General features: G+C 44.8%; 1 protein-coding gene across 2 annotated transcripts in view; it reads right to left on the reverse strand.

The window, feature by feature from the left end:
- The window catches only part of LIPG (lipase G, endothelial type), a 30,999-nt gene extending 15,677 nt beyond the window's left edge, over positions 1 to 15,322 (reverse strand). Inside the window, exons 1-9 of one of the 2 annotated variants that reach the window (XR_003086869.3) lie at positions 14,855 to 15,322; positions 11,600 to 11,793; positions 9,159 to 9,338; positions 7,553 to 7,664; positions 3,754 to 3,978; positions 3,048 to 3,290; positions 2,361 to 2,481; positions 1,442 to 1,660; positions 210 to 314 (exon numbers count right to left, since the gene is read on the reverse strand). Coding sequence is in view for 1 of the 2 variants with exons in the window: in XM_006136736.5 (XP_006136798.2) it covers positions 210 to 314; positions 1,442 to 1,660; positions 2,361 to 2,481; positions 3,048 to 3,290; positions 3,754 to 3,978; positions 7,553 to 7,664; positions 9,159 to 9,338; positions 11,600 to 11,793; positions 14,855 to 14,948 (1,493 nt within the window). In the remaining variant the exon portion in view is untranslated. The remainder of the gene's footprint in view (positions 1 to 209; positions 315 to 1,441; positions 1,661 to 2,360; positions 2,482 to 3,047; positions 3,291 to 3,753; positions 3,979 to 7,552; positions 7,665 to 9,158; positions 9,339 to 11,599; positions 11,794 to 14,854) is intronic. The other variant, XM_006136736.5, reaches the window with a different exon arrangement.
- Between the last annotated feature and the right edge of the window lie 4,913 nt (positions 15,323 to 20,235).

Here is a 20,235-nt window from a genome sequence, read left to right on the forward strand (position 1 = left end):
ATATATGCTAGCTCAGTATTCCTTTAGCAATTAAGAGTCCATTCAGTTTTATTAAGTTTTCTTGCTCAAGACTGTAAGTGGGAAGAATTATGCAACAGATGTTCTTAATGAAATTTTAGTGTCAATCTTGTTAGACTTGTCTTCATTATACATAGCCTAATGCCTTAGACAATGGGCTTTCAAAAAAGAACCATTTAATTAAACCTTACCTTGTTCGGTTCTTTGTTGGCCAACCATCTCTACATTTCACAAACCAAAGCTCTTTACCAGGAGATATGTTGGTCAGCTGAAGATCCTCTGCACAGAAAGTTAACCTGATAGGAAAAGATCAAAAGCCATGGAGACACTGCACATACAAACTGATGCAAGTTATTTATGCGTTTTGGAAAGTAACTTCTAAATGGAACACATGGCCATCATTATTTTCTAGAGCCATAAGAGGGGTCAGCAAGAGTTACAGCACTGCTTACAGCTATGAGGGATTCTATAACAACCTGATTGTCAGATACAGGCCATTTCTAATTCTAGAATGCTATTGCACCACTCCTTCTAGAGTTCTAGTTTTCATTGAATCATAGAACACTAGAACCGAAAGGAACCTTGAAGTCATTGAGTCCAGTCCCCTGCCCTCATGGCAGAACCAAGCACTATCTAGGCCATCCCTGACAGATTGTTGTCTAACCTGCTTTTAAGGTCCCACCCCAGAGCATCATTCTCTCCCTCCCCTCCCCCCATTTCCCTTCTATTTATTTTGAATTTTCAAATCCCCTACTCATAACTCCAGTCATCTGAAGAAGTGGGCTGTGCCCACGAAAGCTCATGATCCATCTACATGTTTTGTTAGTCTATAAAGTGCTACCAGACCATTTGCTGTTTTTTTCTCTCCTGTGGGAATGGTTATTCAACCAGTTATGCAACCATTTTAGATTGTATTACCCTAGTTTATCTATAAGGTCATTTAAGACTGTATCAAAAGCTTTACTGAAATCTAGGAATACCACATTTCTCACTTCCCCCTTATCCCCAAGGCTTGTTATCGTATCAAAGAAAGCTATCAGGTTGCTCTGACATGATTTGTTTTTTACATATCCATACAATCTGCTGCTGCATAGCATTCAAAATAGTTTCCTCCTCTAGTTTAGTGCTTTACTGGTAATGTAGGAAGCCAAAGTCCTTGACACGGCACGTACATTCTTGTGAATTCATTAGTTTTGCAGAAAGCCTGGTCTCTAAACTGACAGAGGCAGGAAATTCACTTCTGTTAACCATGCTATTGGGTGCCCTCTAACTGAGGCATTGCTTGAACCATCGAAGTTCCCTCACTGAACAGCAGCTAGCTACTTTTCTTGCTGTCTTTGACAAATCTGAACGCAACTGATTCAGAAGTCTCAAGGTCACCCCAAGCCACGAGTGTTCCACAAAAAAGTACTGCTCTACTCACTTCTGTTGCGTTTCCCCAGACTTCACACGTATACGTCGGATCTGTAGCTCCTTGGAAGATGTATCAGGTTGGGACCAGTAACTTCTGAGATTTCTCCACAGACTATACCAAGATACAGCAGATCCCTCCCAAGTGAGCTTGATCTTTAAGAGGTCACCAATGTCTTCTTCCGCATAGACCAGGAAAGGATTAGTAGAATTCACACCAATTTGCTCAAGTCTGAAAGACAGACAAACTCAGCATTTGTTCCTCATTAATGAAGTGACCTATTGCACTTCTCAAACTCTGGTGTTGGGAAAAGAGAGGTTCGGTCATGTATCAAGTATTCAAATCAGGCAGTTGATGATCATGCTTCTAGTTTGCTACTGGTTTGATTAAAGAAAGTAGCTGTCTGGTTTAGTGTTATCCTTGTGGGGAGGGGGATCTCATTTTTGGCTTCTTCCGTTTTTCCATCACCTTCTAAGGCAACATGCAGTTACAATTTACTTATTGTCAGAAGGATGGGCTGAAGGAGCTATACACTCCTTTTGTAATCCTGCAGGATGAAGAATGCTTTTTGCCAAAGACAAACTAGAGGAGGATGTTTTCAAACCACATTAAAAATCCTCCATCATGCAGGGGAGAGGAGAGATCTCTGGTAAGACTAGTGGTGGGGAAGGAAAAGAGGAAACAGCCCAGGAATGTGTGTACTGGAAAGGAAGACTGTTCCCTATGTGGCAGTTCATCTCCCCAAGAATAAAATCCACCAGTACATAGGTTGCTGCTTTACTACATTCAGCAAATCTTTGGATATTAGACTTAGCGGCAACTATAGCAATAATTCTTGTGCAAGTGTACCTTACTGTCGCTTCTAGTCCCATGAGCCCTTCCCACCATTCTCATCAAAAACAGGGATATGAATCCATTGCACTTGACTTACATTTCCAGAGAGAGAGGTTGAGAATCACCATTGGTGCCATGAAGGGTAACTGAGAATGTGAGTTCAGTTTCTCCTAAACTTTTGTAGCTGAAGATGTGCATTTTCATCTGATAATGGTAAACTGAAAAGAGATAAGCACAGTGCCCAGACTGTGAATAGAGGGTATTGATTATTCCATGATAAGTCACGGTCTGCAAGAGGGTGCCAGCCAGTTGTCAGAGACAAGGTCACCCATGCAGGTAGCCTCGAGGGGTGCCAAGGAGCCTTAACTCAGAATAGAAAGCAGATAATTACTCAGCCACAGATGGAACTCCACTCTTGGAATGCTCCCTCAGCCTTGTGGGGTGGCAGAATCATAGTTTTCTACTTCGCCCACACATTTCTTGCATAGAGGAACACGGTTGAAAGCATCCTCCCACAGAAGTAGTACAGGAAACATTTCTTTTAGCGGGGAGTGTTTTAGTGTTCTTGCTTAATATTAAAAGTTGCTGTCTTGCTACTATGAGGCAGATTTTAGGTTGCTTTTATTGTCACCATTTTGTGTACATCCATAATATTTTAGTTTCTACTCAAAAGCTCTCCGTACTAAATCTAAATTCAAGCATTCTGAACCAGAAGAAAGCTCATTCATCTGACAAATATATATTCTAAAGCTGTGATCTCAGTAGCTTTAAAAAAAACCACTACCTTTGAAAGGCATGTCAGCTCTGGTTTTTAAGTACATCTTGCTGTTCCTTTTGTTCCTCATTTTCTTGACATTGTAGCCAATGCTGTTGCAACGGTTCTTTCGGCAGCTCAGGCAGATTCCCTTTTTGAAACGGCTGGAGTCAGTGCACTGAAAGGCGAAACTTTGCTTATCTTGGTTCACAAGGGAGTCCACGAAGAGGTGTACAGATCGCTCATGTTCGCATCTAACAACATTCCCAATATCTAGCTCAACAGAAAAGATTGTGGTGGTAAGACACACTTCAGCAATTTAGCATTCACCATCCCAAGAGCTCCAATTTACTGCAAGAGTTAGTGAGACTAATTGGAATTCAACACAAGTTAAGTCTGACAAAAAACAGATAAACTACAAGATATTACAACATATTTAAAGCTGACAATTTTGTTCAAACACATTTAGCTGTGGAGACAGAAAACAAGACTTCAGAGCCCATATAATATGGTCTGGAGTACAAATTAGTCTTTTAGCTGATGATGATTAAAACCGGACTTGCAAAATTTACAGATTTGGGGGGGGGAGGAAGGGGGAAATCTAAAGACAGATGGAGAATTGCCTCGTTAGGTTGTATGCATTATTCCAATACACCTGCTTATGTAATGTGGGTGTCTCTTATTGTCCACCCCTCCCAGCAAAGGCAATTATTAAATAGGAAAAATAAGAACTTACTCCCATATGCAATTGCTCCCAAAACATCACTTAATCCACACCCAGGTTGAAAATCTCCCCCATTGGGATAGATGTCAATGTGACCCACAGGCATTTGGATCCCAATGCTGACACCCAGCGTCTCCTTCGTAAATGTATGAAGAACATCCACAAAGTCTGCATCATCAGGGGAGAGGCGCTTATGAGGCTCAGCTCCTTCAAACATAGGGCCAGCTGGATCCAACCCTGTTAAGGAAAACGCACAACATAGCAGCAGCCAAAAACGTGCTTGGTACTTCCCTAGCAGAAGGTTATGCAATCAGACCCTGCCCCACAGAATGCAATCTAGAAAAACGAGTAAAAAACATTCACTCAAGCAACATTATGTGGAACGAGAGCATGCATTAATATTTGGAATCTGCCCAAGTTATTTAGGGGCATTTCGTCAGAATTGCTGCTATGATGCAAAGAACAGAAGCCCAAAATAAACCAGTGAAATCGCCATGTTGCTGGACACTCAAACCACTACGCACGTGTGACAGTCCGTAGTGGAGGGGTCCGATGGCACGGCACCCCCAAGCATGTGGTGTACCAGGAGGTATTTGATTGCTGGTCATGTATGTTTAGCCACTATTCATGACATGAAAGGAGAGCGTTCGTGTTTGAGACAAGTTCTGAAATGTGTTACTGTTAGTGCTTAAACATTAAGGGCTAGACCTGGGATTTCAATAGGAGCAGTGAGTGATCAGTGGTTTTTGGGGTTTGGACCCAGGTGGCAAAGGACTGGCCATAAATGAAGGCCTTTTCACTGTAGGACACTTTACTGTTCCTTCACATGATGTAGGATGAATATTACAACAGAGAATTAAAGTTTAGTTTAAGTTTGGTTAAAGACATGTGGTGTAAAGAAAGGCCCTATTTAGCAAGAAAGAGAGGCTTTGAAAGTAAGGAATTATAAGTAGGGAGGCTGGCTGGTTCAAAGCAAGACTAATGAATAAGGGAAGTTTCTGAAAAGCAAGCCTCTGACTAATGGAGGTGACTGCAGATGATTTTAAATAAGACCAATTCCCAGTCTTAAAATGAGCCAACATGGATCTTCGCACACCACATACCAATGCTATCTCAAAAATTAGGGTCTATGTGAATCCAGGTGCACTAGGGAAAACTGTTGATCAGCAAGGACGGGAGGAAAGGCCTTGGAGAAAGGTGGTTGTAAAGCTTATCTGTACTAAGACTGGAAATAAGGGTGAACGGTCTCAAATTAGTTTTTAGCTGGCATCAGTAATTGGCAAAGACAGCTCTTATTAAAGGGCGTAAAAAAGTAAACCCTTAAAGAATTCATTGCTAATACCTGCCTGACCACACTGAAGCCAACCAATATGAGTCTAAGCATCCCTGGGTACACCCTAAGCATCTTGATTAAATGCTTATCAGTATTTTGTTACTGATTAGATGTAATAACTTCTTATTTAGCCTGTTTAACCCTGTTTAAATTGCATCTCTATACCACCAGGCCTTTTAATAAAGGATCTTACAGTTAAATTAGCTTTGTGAGAATACCCTTCCTCCAATGCGAGAGAAATTCTAGGGAAGCCGAGATTTTTGCGTAGGGACATAAGGCATGTGATGTGGAGACAGATTCATCAGTATGGGAGGGGGAAGAATAGTCTTTGAAGCATGCACTTTTTCTGCACAGGAGAGGAACTACGGTAGCATCCAGAAGGGAAGTTGGTGAAGGAGAGACTAGTGGGGAAGAAAGAGGCAGTGAACAGAAGCTGAACAATTCACCTTTCCCAATGTTCAAGGGATCCAACATTCCTATTAGTCACGCTGATACCTTGAACAGTAGGAAGTTCCCTTACAGTAATAAGGTCTAGACAAGAATAGCTGGATAAGACTCAGAACTAAAGATGGGTTAAAACCAGAATGTTTTGTCCGAACCATCCTGTACTTCGGTCATTTTAAAATGAGAGAGACCTGATTACTTGCCGCTACTATCTGCTGCCCTCTTTTACTTGTCTAATAAAAAAGATTAACTGAATTGTCTTTAACTTGAGAATTTGTGATCTTTGGTGCAAATTTTAAAATATTTAGTTTATTTAAATGCCTTCCCTATTATTTATACTTTTTTTTTTTTGCAAATATTTATGGGGAGATGGATCTCTTACACTAAGGATAACAGGTAATTAAGCTATACATTTTATTGCAAGGAATGTCCTTTTCTCACCATGTTTCCAAATAATCCATATAAGATCCAAGACATTCCACAAGGAAAGGTGAAAGTTTCTCTTTAGAGTACTGGCCTTCTGAACCAATAGCACTGTGGGTATTACCCACGAAAGCTCATGATTCTATATATTTTTGTTACTCTTAGATGCCACAGGACTACTCGTTTTTATTAGGAATTTAGTTGTGGAGGGACAAAGTACCTTTTCACAAAAGTTGAGCAGAGTTTAAAATTTGATGTTGGCCAAAAGGGAGGCAAACTGTTGCCTCAATTAGGCTGTGTCTAGACTGCAGGGTTTTTTCGAAAAAAAAGTAGCCTTTTTTGGAAAAAACTTCACCTGCGTCTAGACTACAGCCGCGTTCTTTTGAAATTAAATCGAAAGAACGCAGCTTTTCTTTCGACGGCGGTACTCCTCATTTCACGAGGAAGAACGCCTTTTTTTGAAAGTGCTCTTTCAAAAAAAGGTGTTCTTGAATGCAAACAGGGCTTTTTCAAAAGAGAGCATCCAGGCTGCCTGGGTGCTCTTTCGAAAAAGCGGCTTGCTTTTTCGAAAGTACTGCTTGCAGTCTAGACGCTCTTTTTCAAAAGAGGCTTTTTCAAAAGTATCTTTCGAAAAAGCCTCTTTCGAAAGAGGCTTGCAGTGTAGACGTAGCCCTGGGCTAGCTCGTAAACCAGGCCTAAAGTAGAATTTTGATAGCAGAAGTGTCAAATCAGGACGGAAAGCCTTTGGGTAAATGTTCAGTTGGGACCGGATTCCAGTGAGTGCCAGCAGTCTCACTTTCATGAGACAGTGTCAGGACTAATACAAGTTCCCAAGGGATTTTTTTTTTTTTTTTTTTTTTTTCCTAAAAGTGGGAGGCGGAAATTGGATCAATCGCCTTAGTTTAATATCCTTAACATTAGGGATGTTAGATATCGTGAAATTAAATAATTGTGTAGCCGCTAAAATTTAATGTGGTTACACTACTATTCGATAGTCCCTGGGGATGGGGCCAGTAGCCAGTGTGCTCCTGGCCCCACTTGCAGAGAGAGACCTGCCACCCTCCACTGTTGCCTCTGTCTCAGGAGGCAGCAAGGGGGGGCAGGTGGGTCTGCGGAGCCAGCATGCGCAGAGAGCCAGCTTTAAAAGATGTCTCACTGCACGTATTGGCTCCCGCCTGCCCACCTCACCCTCTGTGCTGCTGCCTCTCTATCAGAGGCAGCAGGGTGAGAGTGGGAGAGGGGCAGGCGGATCCGGTGCTCACGGGGAACCGGCTTTCAAGCCAGCTCCCCCTGGACACTGGCTCCTGCCTGCCCACCCTTGCTGTCGAGAGAGTGAATGTGTGTAATTGACAGAATTAACCAATAAGCCCAGGCTTATCGGTTAATCGTGTAGTCATCTACACATTGACAGCCCTACTTAACATGCAAGAAAAACATCAGTGAGGAGTGTCCGACTGGAGAATTACAAAAGAAAATAGTTGGATACTTTCATTATTAAACCCAGAGTAAGACATCTCAACAAGGCAGCTAGGATTTTGAAGTTCTGACAACCCCACTGATATTGCAAAAGGACAAAAGTATTGCACTGTGGTAGCTTTACGAAAGCCTTACCTGTAATTCTGCCTATTGTCCCATGTGTATAGTTACCAGCATACCCAGCAACATGGGCACCAAGACTGTACCCAATTAAGTGGACGTTCTCAAGCAGAAAGTTCTGCTTTTCCTGCAAGTGCAGAAATAATTAAGTTTGGTTATGTGTTCAAGAGAGTGGATAACTCTATCTAGGCAGAGGGACTCCAACTGCCTAATTCAGTTCTAGACATTTGGATCATGCCTCTTATGTTTTCTCAAGATACTGGCAAAATCATTCAGTAGTTTGGAGACTAGCTGGTCCCTTCTTGTTTCTAACTTTCAGTCACAGGAACGGTGTTCTCTGAGAAACTGTCTGGAGTGATGATGAGGGAAGTCAATGCATTCTGTTTTGCTTTGCAGCCCTCAAAGTTCAGTAACTTAGTAGAAGCATTACCAGGTTAGCTCTTATTTTTGCCAGATATGGTACTGATTTTGGGAGGGCTAATTGGACATCTTGAGCCTGATTTCCCCCCCCCCTTAAGATCTGAGCACTTACAATTGTAAGTGAAGTCAGTTGGATCTGCAGGTGCTCAGCTCCAAGGGTGCTGGAATCTAAATGCAGGTGATGCTGGAACCTGGAGGCATCAGGGGGCCATGCCCCCACTCTTTTAATATGGGCATAGTTTGGGGAGTAAGGGTAATATTGGGCACCAAAACTACCAGCCCTGGGCAGGCACAGAGTGGCACCAACAGGAGCTGCACTTCACAGCAGGGGAATTGACCAAGTACTGTTCTGGGTTTGCCTGAAGCTGGCAGTTTTGGGAGCCCCAGTGTTGCCCAAGTCCCGCAAACTACACCCATGTTAAAAAAAAAAAATGGAGAACTGGGACCCTCCCCTCTGCCCATTCCTGGTTCCAGTGCTGTTGCTCAGCCCCTCTGACTACCTGCCCAAAGAGTCTCAATCTGGCCATCCACAAATGGAGGCACTCAGTCACTGGTCACGTCTGGAAAACTTGGGCCGGAGACTCTTCACTTGTTGATGGAGATTAACCTCTACATTCAGCAAGCACTGCACCTCTGCTCTTGCTGGTAGCATCAGGTAAGGCCAGCCCGCTGGCCAGAACATAAGAATGGCCGTACTGGGTCAGACCAAAGGTCCTTCAAGCCCAGTATCCTGTCTACCGACAGTGGCCAGCACCAGGTGCCCCAGAGAGGGTGGACCGAAGACAATGATCAAGCAATTTGTCCCCTGCTATCTCTCTCCAGCCTCTGACAAACAAGAGGCCAAGGACACCATTTTATCCCCTGGCTAATAGCCTTTTATGGACCTAACCTCCATGAAATTATTTAGCTTCTCTTTAAACTCTATTATAGTCCTAGCCTTCACAGCCTCCTCTGGCAAGGAGTTCCACAGGTTGACTCCAATCCTGATGCAAGCAGGGTCACAAAGCAGGAATGGAATCGCTTCAGGGTTGCTCCCGCTTACACCAGGCTTGACTCTGTCCTGTCATCTTTGTGCTGGACCAAGCTACTGAACTGAGGTCATGAATTAGGCCAGCTGCTTTCACACTGCAGAAGTGCTAAAGCTGGCCCCTGTTCTGTTCCCACATGCACTACCCCACAGGGACCATTCGTACAATTTTACCTGCAACCAGTTGAGCAGCCTTGCAATGTCTTTTCCAACCAGCTGTGTGTGGTTCACAGCATCGGTATAGAGCTGATGGGCCAGGGGAAGCCAGTCCACTACCACTACATTAGCATCCTTTTCTCTCTTCTGAAGAGCAGTCACCAGGCTGCCCAGCCAGCTTTCAAACATGCCACTCATCTACAAAAGATCAAATTAGTTCTTTTTGGTCCTAGAAAGCGGGACACACACATGCCATTAGGTTAGCCTTTTAAACTTTATAATATACACATGGTCAGCTTGCACAGGGTACCAATTCTTGCATCTAGCACTTTAAGAGCAGAACTTTTACCGAGGTAACAGCAATGTGTTTGCACACCTTTCATTTAAAACGTTAGGTTTCTTCAGTCGAGTTCATGAGGCTCAGATACAAAACGAGGATGAAACACACTGGCTAGCCAATATGATTTTGCAGAGTTCTTATGAATACCTGCTAGGGTTGCCTGGTGTCAGGTATTTGCAGCCTCTGTCCAGTAAAAAAAAACAAAACCGAAAATACCAGACATGTAAAATGTCTGGTATTTTCTGTTTTTCCTCAGACAGAAGGCTGCTTGGGATATTCTTCCCCTGCCGCATATAGTGGGGAGTGTCTCTCTTTTTTTTTTTTTTTTAAACTCAACTTTGGTTCCCCCCCTTTTTTTTGTCCCCCCCCCCCCCAACCAATTTTTTTCCTGCCATGTTCAGTATTTTTTGTGAAAGTATTTGGCAACCCTAGTACCTGCAACATTGCATCATTGCTTCTAATTAGGCCTTCAAGCACAAGTACTAGGAGGCTGCAGAGGACAGAACACAAAGTATAGTATCCTGTATATTCTTGACCACAGATTTATGTTTCCCCATACGGGAGTGAGGGGACAATCTAAAGGGGAGGACGTGTCCTTCTCACATCTCTTCTCTGCCCAGTGAGGCCTGCTTCCCCCTGCCTAAGTGCAGCCTGGGCCACCATGCTCTTCCTGCCCCATGTTACTTGTGGGGTGAGAAGGGGCCTCTGTTCTCTCCGTGCGCCTTACTCCCACACATTCAGCCATTCACCCTGGCAGAGAGCCTGGCTGGGAGGCTGCAATGAGCCATTCTCTGCCCAGGCTCGGCTGATAGGGACAGGGGTAAGCAAGCCAAAGCCCCTTTGGACTGCGGTATATTTCCGGTTCACTCAGCCCCTGTCCCTGGCAGTCAAGGCTGGGCAGGAAATGGGCCGTTGCTGCCTCTCAGCCAGACTCTCTCAGGTAGAAGCAGCTCCATTCCACCCCCGGCCTGGCTGCTGGGGAGAGCAGCCCAACATGGTGGAAGCGCCTCTCTCTCAGGCAGGCCAGACTGGGGGGACACTCGCAGGCCCCTGGCCAATTTGGGGGCCACACAGGAATACTGGCAATCTGGCCCTCTTCCCTGCTCCTCATTTCCTCTCCCCAACCCCTCTGCTTCCTCCTGAGGTCAGAAGATGGAGCCTGTGTTGGAAAGTGTATTCCCCCTTCTAGGAGCTAACCAAGCCACTCACCTGAACCCCTTCCACCTCTCACGTGGATCTGGCCTAAGCCAGTATTCCCTCCCTCTCGGCAGAGCTGGCCTGAACCACTTGTCCAAGTCCCCTTGTCCCCTGCGCAGTACTGGCTTAATCTTGGCCATTCAGCCCCCATCCTCCAAAACCCTTTTTTGGAACATCTGGGCATTCATCCTCTTTGCTCTTACCATTTTTGCCAAAAAAGTTGGGCCATCTGAGGCCAAAAATGGGACATAAGGTCACCAGGGGTAGGCCAAGAATCCCCAAACTTTTTCAGATACATCCCCCGTACATGGTCCGTGATGCACACCTCTCCTAAAAACGAAGGTCAGGGATTGTGGTCAGGCCAGAAGCGGGAACCAGAGGTGCTGCTAAGCTGCAGCAGGGAGCGGAGCCAGGGCAGGCGCTGGGAGCTGGGCTAGGGTTCAGTGGAACCACAGGAGGTTTGGGTGGTAATCTCACCTGCTTGCCTCCGCCCCCCCCGCCCCGTGTTCCCCTCAGGGGGCATACCCTGCAGTTTGGGGACCACTGCCCTAGGCTTTGGTAAGAGCTGCCCAGGACCCTCCAATATCTCTTCCCTGCAGGATGCAATATGGCTTCCCATAGTGCCTCACATTCCCTGGGCAACTCTTACCACAATGCCAGTTTCTAGCCAGGTAGGACAAAGGGAAGGTAAAGGGGGCAGGGCTCCAGGGCAGCCAAGAGATGTGAGGTGCCTAAATGTGTAGGACCCCAATAAATCTTCTGCCTCTGGGCACTTGATCCTCCCTCCCCCCCCCCAACACACACTGCTTCTAGGGTTTGCCTCTTTCTAGTCCTAATATGGTTGGAGTCATTTGTGCCGCCCAATTAACTAGCACACCGGAAATTAAATAGTGCCTAGGGCTACATACATCCCAACGCTTACCGTCCATCCATGAATAATAAAGAAGGTTTTAGCTGTCAAGTTGAATTTACAGTCCTCTAAACATTTGTCTTGGCCTATGGAGAGAGAACAGCCTTCATCTTCTGGAGCAGTGGAGGAGCGAAGATTAAACTTCACAGGTACTCCTTGAGCCTGTGCAAGTTCTTTTCCTTTCTTCAGCAGCACAGGAACATCATCTAGAGAGAGATCAGCAATGTTGTATGGTTACAACTTTTAAGACCTTATTCACCAAAGTAGGTGCAAGGCATCATTTTTAATGGAGTATTTTAAGACAGTGGTTCTTAAACTAGGGGTTGCAACTCCATTTTAATTAGGTTGCCGGGGCTGGACCTGAGGCTGAAGCCTGATCCTGAGCCACAGTCCTTTGTTGTTGGAAGAGGAGTGTCGTCATAATGACAGCAGGCATAATCAAACCTGGAGCTTCTGGAGTTTAGTGCATGAGCCTCGACTGCATGACCTAAAAGCCACCTGGCTCTTAGATAAGGCTGTAGAGCAGACTTATTATCTCTGTAAGTGGTCACAGTGCTACTAGATGGGACAGTACAACACACCCAGCAGGGGTGTCGGTTAAATGGTGTAATGAAGTTTGAGAACCTGTTTTAAGAGTTTGTTTGCAGTCTCTCTCTCATCAAATGAAGGCTGGGAGATGGGAAAACAGATTTTCCACTTCCTCAATTTGAAAAAGGGGTGGTGAATTTCTGGCTCAAACCCTAGAGTACATTTATAGATACTGCTGAAAGCGACCAATTAGCAGAAAGATTCCAAGACAGCTGCAAAAGGAGGATACCTCCACTCCCTTAAATGCCCTTGTATACCTCCTCTACAAGCAATTCAAAGTCAGACACTTAGTACCCCCACTTATTAGACATCTGGCAGAGAAGAATTTCCCAGCTCAACCACTGTTTTTTGTTGTGTCAAATCAAGAAGCTTCACGCAATGTTCTTCTAAAGTTTTGGAAAGCAGATTCTTCAGTAATATCCAAAAGTTGCTGAGGCCTGGGGTGTCTTTAATGGAAGACTGGGACTTCAGTCGCTTTGCTGTAACTGAATGTCAGCCAGGTTCTCCTACAGTACAGCAGACTATCCTGATTACAGATTGGTGAGCTGCCCAGTCACTTTAGTTTGCTAACCACAGTAGCAGCGAGCAAACAACATGCATTTTAATTTGGAATTCACAGACATTGTAGGAGGGAGAAAGGATATGGAGGGGATGCTCTGCTATTGATTTAATTACACTGTAAATCAGTAATGCAGGGTAGAGAATGTTGATTGGCTTTCAAGAGCTCAACCAGACCAAAATGCATTGACCTTCCAAAATCTAAATATCATTGAAAATGCTGCAGTCCTTGCTAATGCAAAATCCCCATTGACTTTGATGGCAGTTTTGAAAAAGCATTACAGAATTTGCCTTCATCCTTGCCCTCCAATTAAAGTTCACATGGTAAAGGGGAAGAACAACTGGGTTTTTGTGGAGCAAGAAGTGTTATTGTTTCAATTTCATTTCAAAATTAGTGTCTAGTCTTACTGTTAGTGCAGCTTATATTAAATGAAGGGGAAGTCAGCCCTCCGGCAACTCCTGTGACTTCAGTGAAAGTATACCTGCTTTAGAGGACTGTGCCCTACCAGAGTCTTACAGCTAACTCGGAGGAGCAAGCACACATTAGCATGAGATTACATGGCTTTTATCACCACAACATGCCATTTTCCTTATTTCTGTCATGTTACCAAATGCCGGGATGCTGGAGCTCATGAGAACCCATGCACAGAACGAACTGCAGAGATGTGGACAAACTGGAGAAGGTCCTGAGAAGAGCAACTAAAATGATGAATGGTCTAGAAAACATAACCTATGAGGCAAGATTGGTTTGTTTAGATGGGAAAAAGAGAAGACTGAAAGGGGACATGAGAACAGCCTTCAAGTATCTAAAAGGTTGTTAACAAGGAGGGAGGAAAAGAATTCTCCTGCACACCTGAGGATAGAACAAGGAACAATGAGCTTAAATGGCAGCAAAGGAGGTTTAGGACATTAGGGAAAAATTCCTGTCAGGGGCAACGTCTAGACTGCACCTCTTTTCCGGGATACCTTTGGTATCCTGGAAAAGCTATGATGTGTCTAAGGAACTCAGCCGCATTCTTTCGCCATCCCTATAAACTTCCTTTCACGAGGAACAAGAGATGGCTTGAAAGAGAAGGTTTTTCTGAAATTTGGTGTGCAAATTTTTGGAAAAGCATCCTCCCAAAGACAAGTTGGAAAAGATACACAAATTGCGGTATGCCAGGGTGGTTAGGCACTGGAATAAATTTTCTAGGGAGATAGTAGAATCTCCATCATAGTGGAATCTCCATCACTGAAAATTTTTAAGACCAGGTTAGACAAACACCTGTCAGGGATGGTTTAGATGGTGCTTGGTCCTGCCATGAGTGCAAGGGACTGGATTTGATGACCTCTCAATGTTCCTTCCATTCTAGGATTCTGTGTGTAACAAGCTTCCTGTATCTAGGCTTCTAAAGAAAGAAGTGACACTTAGGAATGCTGTTAGAGGGCATTGTTTATGCCTTGCTATACTCGCTAACTAGAATCTTTAAGCAAACTTTATATAGAGTAAATAAAATATTTCAAGTGGGCAAGGGGAATTTCCATACATTTCCTAGAGAGCCTTAGCTCTACTGAACAGGGCTACTTCTGTTTCTTACCCCGTGCTTCCAATGCATGTGCCAACTTTCCACACACTAGTCTTATCAAATGCTTAGAAGGAAATCACACAGTAAGGGAGAACAACTTCTCCCAGCAGCTTCAAGAGGGTAGCAGAGTTAGTCTGTTACAGAAAAAAAACAACAAATGGTCTGGTAGCACTTTATAGCCATCTACACGTTTTGTTAGTCTATAAAGTGCTACCCGACCATTTGTTGTTTTTCTCCCAGTAGTCATTCCCTTCAAATCTGTTGTTGGCAGGAGACATCCACTTAAATTAACCCATTAGATTAAGCTGGAACTGTGAACATAAAGTCCATTTAGGTGTAGTTTTAATAATCAGTACACAAAGGTGTAACAGCCAAAGAAAAGGTTAAAGCCAACACGGAGTTATAAGTGGGACACATGCATGACTAGAAACTCACTGTGGTTGTATGTCTAGTCCATGCGCTAAGTTAGTGGATCAGATGTGTCATTGACAACGCATGGACTAGACACTAAACCCTAGAAGTTTTGCTCTAATACCAAGAGGTGCTGGTGTGTTACCTTTCAGAGGTTCTTCCTTTGCAACCGGTGCAAAATCCCTCGATGCGTTGCAGCATACAATCCCAATGCACAACAGGAAAGCAGAGCTTCTCATTGCTTAAATAAGCCAGGATCTCTTCTTTTTTTCTTTCTTTCCCTTTTTTTTTCTCCCACTGCCGCTGGCCGTGCGCCAATCAGAGCCGGGGTGACAGATGCACACAGCTTCTTGGCGCCCCTCCTCCAGAAGGAAAGAGAGCCGAAGCACGTTAACGAGGGAGCTGGAGAGAAAGGAGCAAGGAAAGCGAGAAGAGTAACTGCGAGGCGCCCTAGCGCTGCCGGTGAAGCGTGCGTGGCTGCCAGGAGCCGAAAGTAGAGTTGCATGGGGAGTCACCTGACCCATGGCCAGATGGGATTTGGTTAATTTATTCATGGCTCCCGGATCAGATTGGTCACACCCTCCCCGACGCGAACCGGCAACTTTCCAAACACGCGGCGCGCAGCCCGCCCGCGGCTGAGCGAGCCGAGCGCTGGGGGAAGCATGGCACGGGTGGGAGGGAGCCAGCCGGGGGCAGCTGGAAGCAGCGTGAGCTGCCCCACGGGTGTCCCGTGCCCGGGGGAAGCGAGATAGTCAGGCTGGGGCACGGAACAATTGGGCGGGCCCCTCCACCCTCCCCGTGTAACAGGACACCTCCCGTGGCTGCTCCTCCGCCTCACCCCCAGCTGGGAGGCGCTCCCTTTGCCGGCCCCTTGCAGCCGCTGCTAGGAGAGAGCATGGCGTGGGGAGGAGATACTTGGGCACTCCGGCTCAGTTAGTGGATTTGAAGGGATTGGGGGAACGGGGGCGGGGAGTGTCTTGAGCCAGCCCTATAGGAGCTGGAAAGAAGGGTGCTCCTGCGCCTCCTGGCTTGAAGTGGTTTCCCTCAGATACAGGGTTCAGTAGCTGTCAGCAGCACGCCCACTATACAAACGTTTCCAGCAGGCTTGGCCAGCCCTCACCCTTTACTACTTCCTCCTTGCCCCAGTGCTGCGGGCTGACTCCCAGCAATACCCTTAACACACACCCTTAACACACCCCCACCCCCATGCTGTTGCCTTCTCCACCCAACCCTCTTCTCCCTCCCTATCCCACAAGTGCAGCTACTTCCTAATCCATTGCCCCCATATCTGTCTACACTCCCAGTGCACCTGTCAGCATGGGTTCAGTTCTGGACTTGGTTTTCTTCCATAGCTTGATTAGTGAGTTAGATAATGTCACAGGGTACACTTACAAAGTTCCATGCTGGAGGGATTGCAAGTGCTTTAGGGGACAAGCTAAAATTTCAGAATGAGTTGGACAACATGGAAAAATTGTCTGAAGAAAATAGATTGAAATTCACCGGGATCACATGCAAAGTATTCTACTCCGTAAGGAACAGTCAGTTTCACACATACAAAATGGGAAATGACTATCTAGGAAAGAGTACTGTGAAAAGGGAAAATAGGGGTCATAGTGGACCACAAGCTAAATTTGAGTCAATAGTGTGGCACTGTTGCAAAAAAGGAAACACCATTTTGGGATATATTAGCAGGAGTGTGGTAAGCAAGTCATGAGAAGTAATTCTTCCCCTCTCCTCTGCACTGTTTAAACCTCAGCTGGAGTATTGTGTCCAGTTCTGGGCACCATGTTTCAAGAAAGATGTGGTCAAAATGGAGAAAATCCAGTGAAGAGCAACAAAAAAGTTCTAGAAAACATGACCTATGAGGGAAGACTGAAAGAACTGGGTTTGTTTAGTCTGGAGAAAAGAAGACTGAAAGGGGATGATAACAGTTTTCAAGTATCTAAAAGGTTGTTACAAGAAGGAGGGAGAAACAGTATTTTCCTTAACATCTAAGGATTGGACAAGAAGCAATGGGCTTAAAATGCAGCAAGTGAGGTTTCAGTTGAACATTAGGGGTACATCTACACTGCAGGCTAAAGTCAAGTTAAGATATGCAACTTTAGCTGCCTTAATTGTGTAGCTGAAGTCGAAGTAGCTTAACTCAGCTTTTGGCACTGTCTACACAGCAGGAAGTCAAAGGAAGAACACTTTTCCTTTGACTTCCCTTACTCCTCAATGAGGGTTACAGAAGTCAGAGTAGGAAGCCTGCTGAATAAATTATTTTGAAATTAGTGTGCAGTGTAGACACAGATTAGGAAAAACTTGATAACTGTCAGGGTAGTTAAGCACTGGAATAAATTGCCCGGAGTGGTTGTGAAATCTTCATTATTGGGGATGTTTAAGAGCAGGTTAGACAAACATCTGTCAGGGATGGTCTAAATGACACTTGGTCCTGCCATGAGTGCAGGGGACTGTTAAGTCCCTTTTCATTCCTACAGTTCCATGGCACTGCTCCCATCTCTGTGGGTGCATCTACACTGCAGGGCTTAACTCGAAATTAGCTACGCAAATTGAGCTAGATCAGTTGCATAGCTTATTTCGAAAAAGCTTATTTTGAAACAGGGAGCGTCTACACAGCATTTATTTTGAAATAGAGCACTCTTCCTCAGATTTCCCATACTGCTCATACAATGTGGCTGTGTCTAGACTGGCCACTTTTTCCGGAAAAGCAGTTGCTTTTCCAGAAAAACTTGCCAGCTGTCTACACTGGCCGCTTGAATTTCCGCAAAAGCACTGATGATCTCATGTAAGATTGTCAGTGCTTTTGCGGAAATACTATGCTGCTCCCGTTCGGGCAAAAGTCTTTTTCCAAAAAACTTTTGTGCAAAAGGACCAGTGTGGAGCACTAATTGCTGCTTGCTCTTACCATGAAAACGGCAGCCTTCAGGATGGGGCTCCTAAAAGCGAGGCATGGAGCTTGCTGAGCAGATGGTCCAAGGCCAGATTTGCTTCTGAAGAAAAGGAATCACCATATGTAAGCCCCATCTGAACGAACTCTCCCCTGACCACTAAGAATGAGCTGAGGAGTGGAAAAGGCTTCAGAACCAAACTCTATATACATGAACACACGCACTCTGCCGAGTAGAGCTGTGTTGTCAAAAGTGATAAACTTTGGCTGGTGCTGTGTTACCCCAATGGTAACTAGACCTGCTAAATCAAATGCCAATAAATTGATCCTCAGTGCAGCCTCAGTCCTGTCCTGAGACATGGAGTTAACCCATCTCCTATCTGTAAACTCAAATTTTGCTTTACTCACACCAAACAAGTCATTCTTTTAATATGTGGTAGGATGATGGCTGTGGGCTACTTGGGGCTAGCTGAGTATTTATTATTGAAATGAATAGCACAACAATAGGAGTAAGAAGTATTCAAACAAAGACTTTTTATTCACACACCAAAGATACAAATAAAACTGAATATGAGTTTTATATTTTAATCTCTAAGCAGTAATCCAGGGTATGATAATGATCTTCTACTAGGCTGTTAGGGTTCCTTTTCAGTTCTCTTCTATGCACACCAATACTCACAACCTTGCCTCATATATATTATCCATAGTCCCTTCCCCCTTTATTTTCATTCCTCTTCTCCAGAGGGAGTAATGAAGGATTTACAGATTTCTCTTTTTTAGATTAGTTATAAAATACAATTTGGGCATTAGGATTTAATGGGATAGACTTTGGTTACTAGATTCCCTTCCCAGCTCCCTCCACCTAATCCGGATTTGAGATGGATGGGAGGAGGGAGAGAGAAGGGCTGGTGCAGGGGAATGAATTGAGTGGTGGGGGGAAGGGATGGTTTTGACCTGCAGTAACAGTGGAGCACACAGGCGGTGGGGGCAGGGAAAGGGCAGAGAAAAAACATATGCTGGGCAGGAATACCAGCCTGGTTAAAGGATCAGACAGGAGCTGTGACTCTATTGTTAGAATTCTCTCTGAGAATTACAGCCTGTCACAGCCTCACTGTGGGCCTGATGTTGGGACAAGAACCCTATTCAACTTCAGAGTGTTAACTGGGAATTCTTAAGGAATCAATATCATGCATGCACCATACATTTTGCCTCTGTCTTCACAGACAAGGTCAGATCCCAGACTACTGCACTAGGCAACGCAGTATGGGAAGGAAGCGGGCATTCCTTGGTAGAGAAAGAACAGGTTAAGAACTATTTAGAAAACCTAGATATACACAAATCAATGGATCAAGATTTAATGCTTCTAATGGTACTGAAGGAGATGGCAAATATCATTGCAGAGCCTTTGGACATTATCTTTAAAAACTCATGGAGACCGGGAGAGAGCCTGGATGATTGGAAAAAGGCAAATGTAGTGCCTGTCTTCAAAAAAGAGAAGGACAATCCAGGGAACTACAGACTAGTCAGCCTTACCTCAGTCACTGGAAAAATCATGGAGGGGATTCTCAAGGAATCCATTTTGAAGCACTTGAAAGAGGGAATGTGATCAGGAATAGCCAACATGAATTCACCTAGGGCAAGTCATACCTCACCAATCTGATTAGCTTCTGTGATGAGGTATCTGGCTCAGTAGACATAGGGAAGTCAATGGATGTGATATACCTTGATTTTAGCAAAATTTTTGATACAGTCTCCCACAATATTCTTGCCATCAAGTTAAGGAAGTATGGATTGGATAAATGGATAGGAAGCTGGCTAGATTATTGAGCCCAATGAGTAGTGATCAATGGCTTGATGTCTGGTTGGCAGTCGGTTTCAAGTGGAATGCCCCACGGATCGATTCTAAGGCCAGTTTTATTCAATATCTTCATTAATGACCTGGATGAGGGGATGGATTGTACCCTCAGCAAGTTTGCGGATGACACTAAGCTAGGGGAACAGGTAGATATATTGGAGGGCAGGGATAGGGTCCAGAGTGACCTACACAGATTAAAGCATTGGGCCATAAGACATCTGATGAGGTTTGACAAGGACAAGTGCTAAGTCAGGAAGAACGGCTCTTGCGCAAGAGGGGTTTTTTGAGCAAAAAGGAGCCATCTACACAGCTCCTTTTTGTGCAAAAGCCTCTTGCGCAAAAACGGCTGCTAATTAATTATGCAAATGAAGTGTGGCGATATTCTACTCTGCGCTTCATTTGCATAAGCTTTTGCAGAAGAAGGCTGCAGTATAGAAGTAGCTGGTGGGACTTGGGCTTATTTAGTCTGCAGAAGAGAAGAATGAGGGGGGATTTGATAGCAGCCTTCAACTTCCTGAAGGGAGGTTCCAAAGAGGATGGAGAGAGGCTGTTCTCAGTGGTGATGGATGGCAGAACAAGGAGCAATGGTCTCAAGTTACAGTGGGGGAGGTCTAGGTTGGATATTAGGAAAAACTATTTCACTAGGAGGGTGGTGAAGCACTGGAATGGGTTACCTAGGGAGGTGGTGGAATCTCCATCCCTAGAGGTTTTTAAATCTCGGCTTGACAAAGCCCGGGCTGGGATGATTTAGTTAGGGTTGATTCTGATTTGGGCAGGGGGC

The sequence above is a fragment of the Pelodiscus sinensis genome, chromosome 6 (assembly GCF_052426305.1).
Source record: "Pelodiscus sinensis isolate ZL-2025 chromosome 6, ASM5242630v1, whole genome shotgun sequence".
Lineage (NCBI taxonomy): Eukaryota > Metazoa > Chordata > Testudines > Trionychidae > Pelodiscus > Pelodiscus sinensis.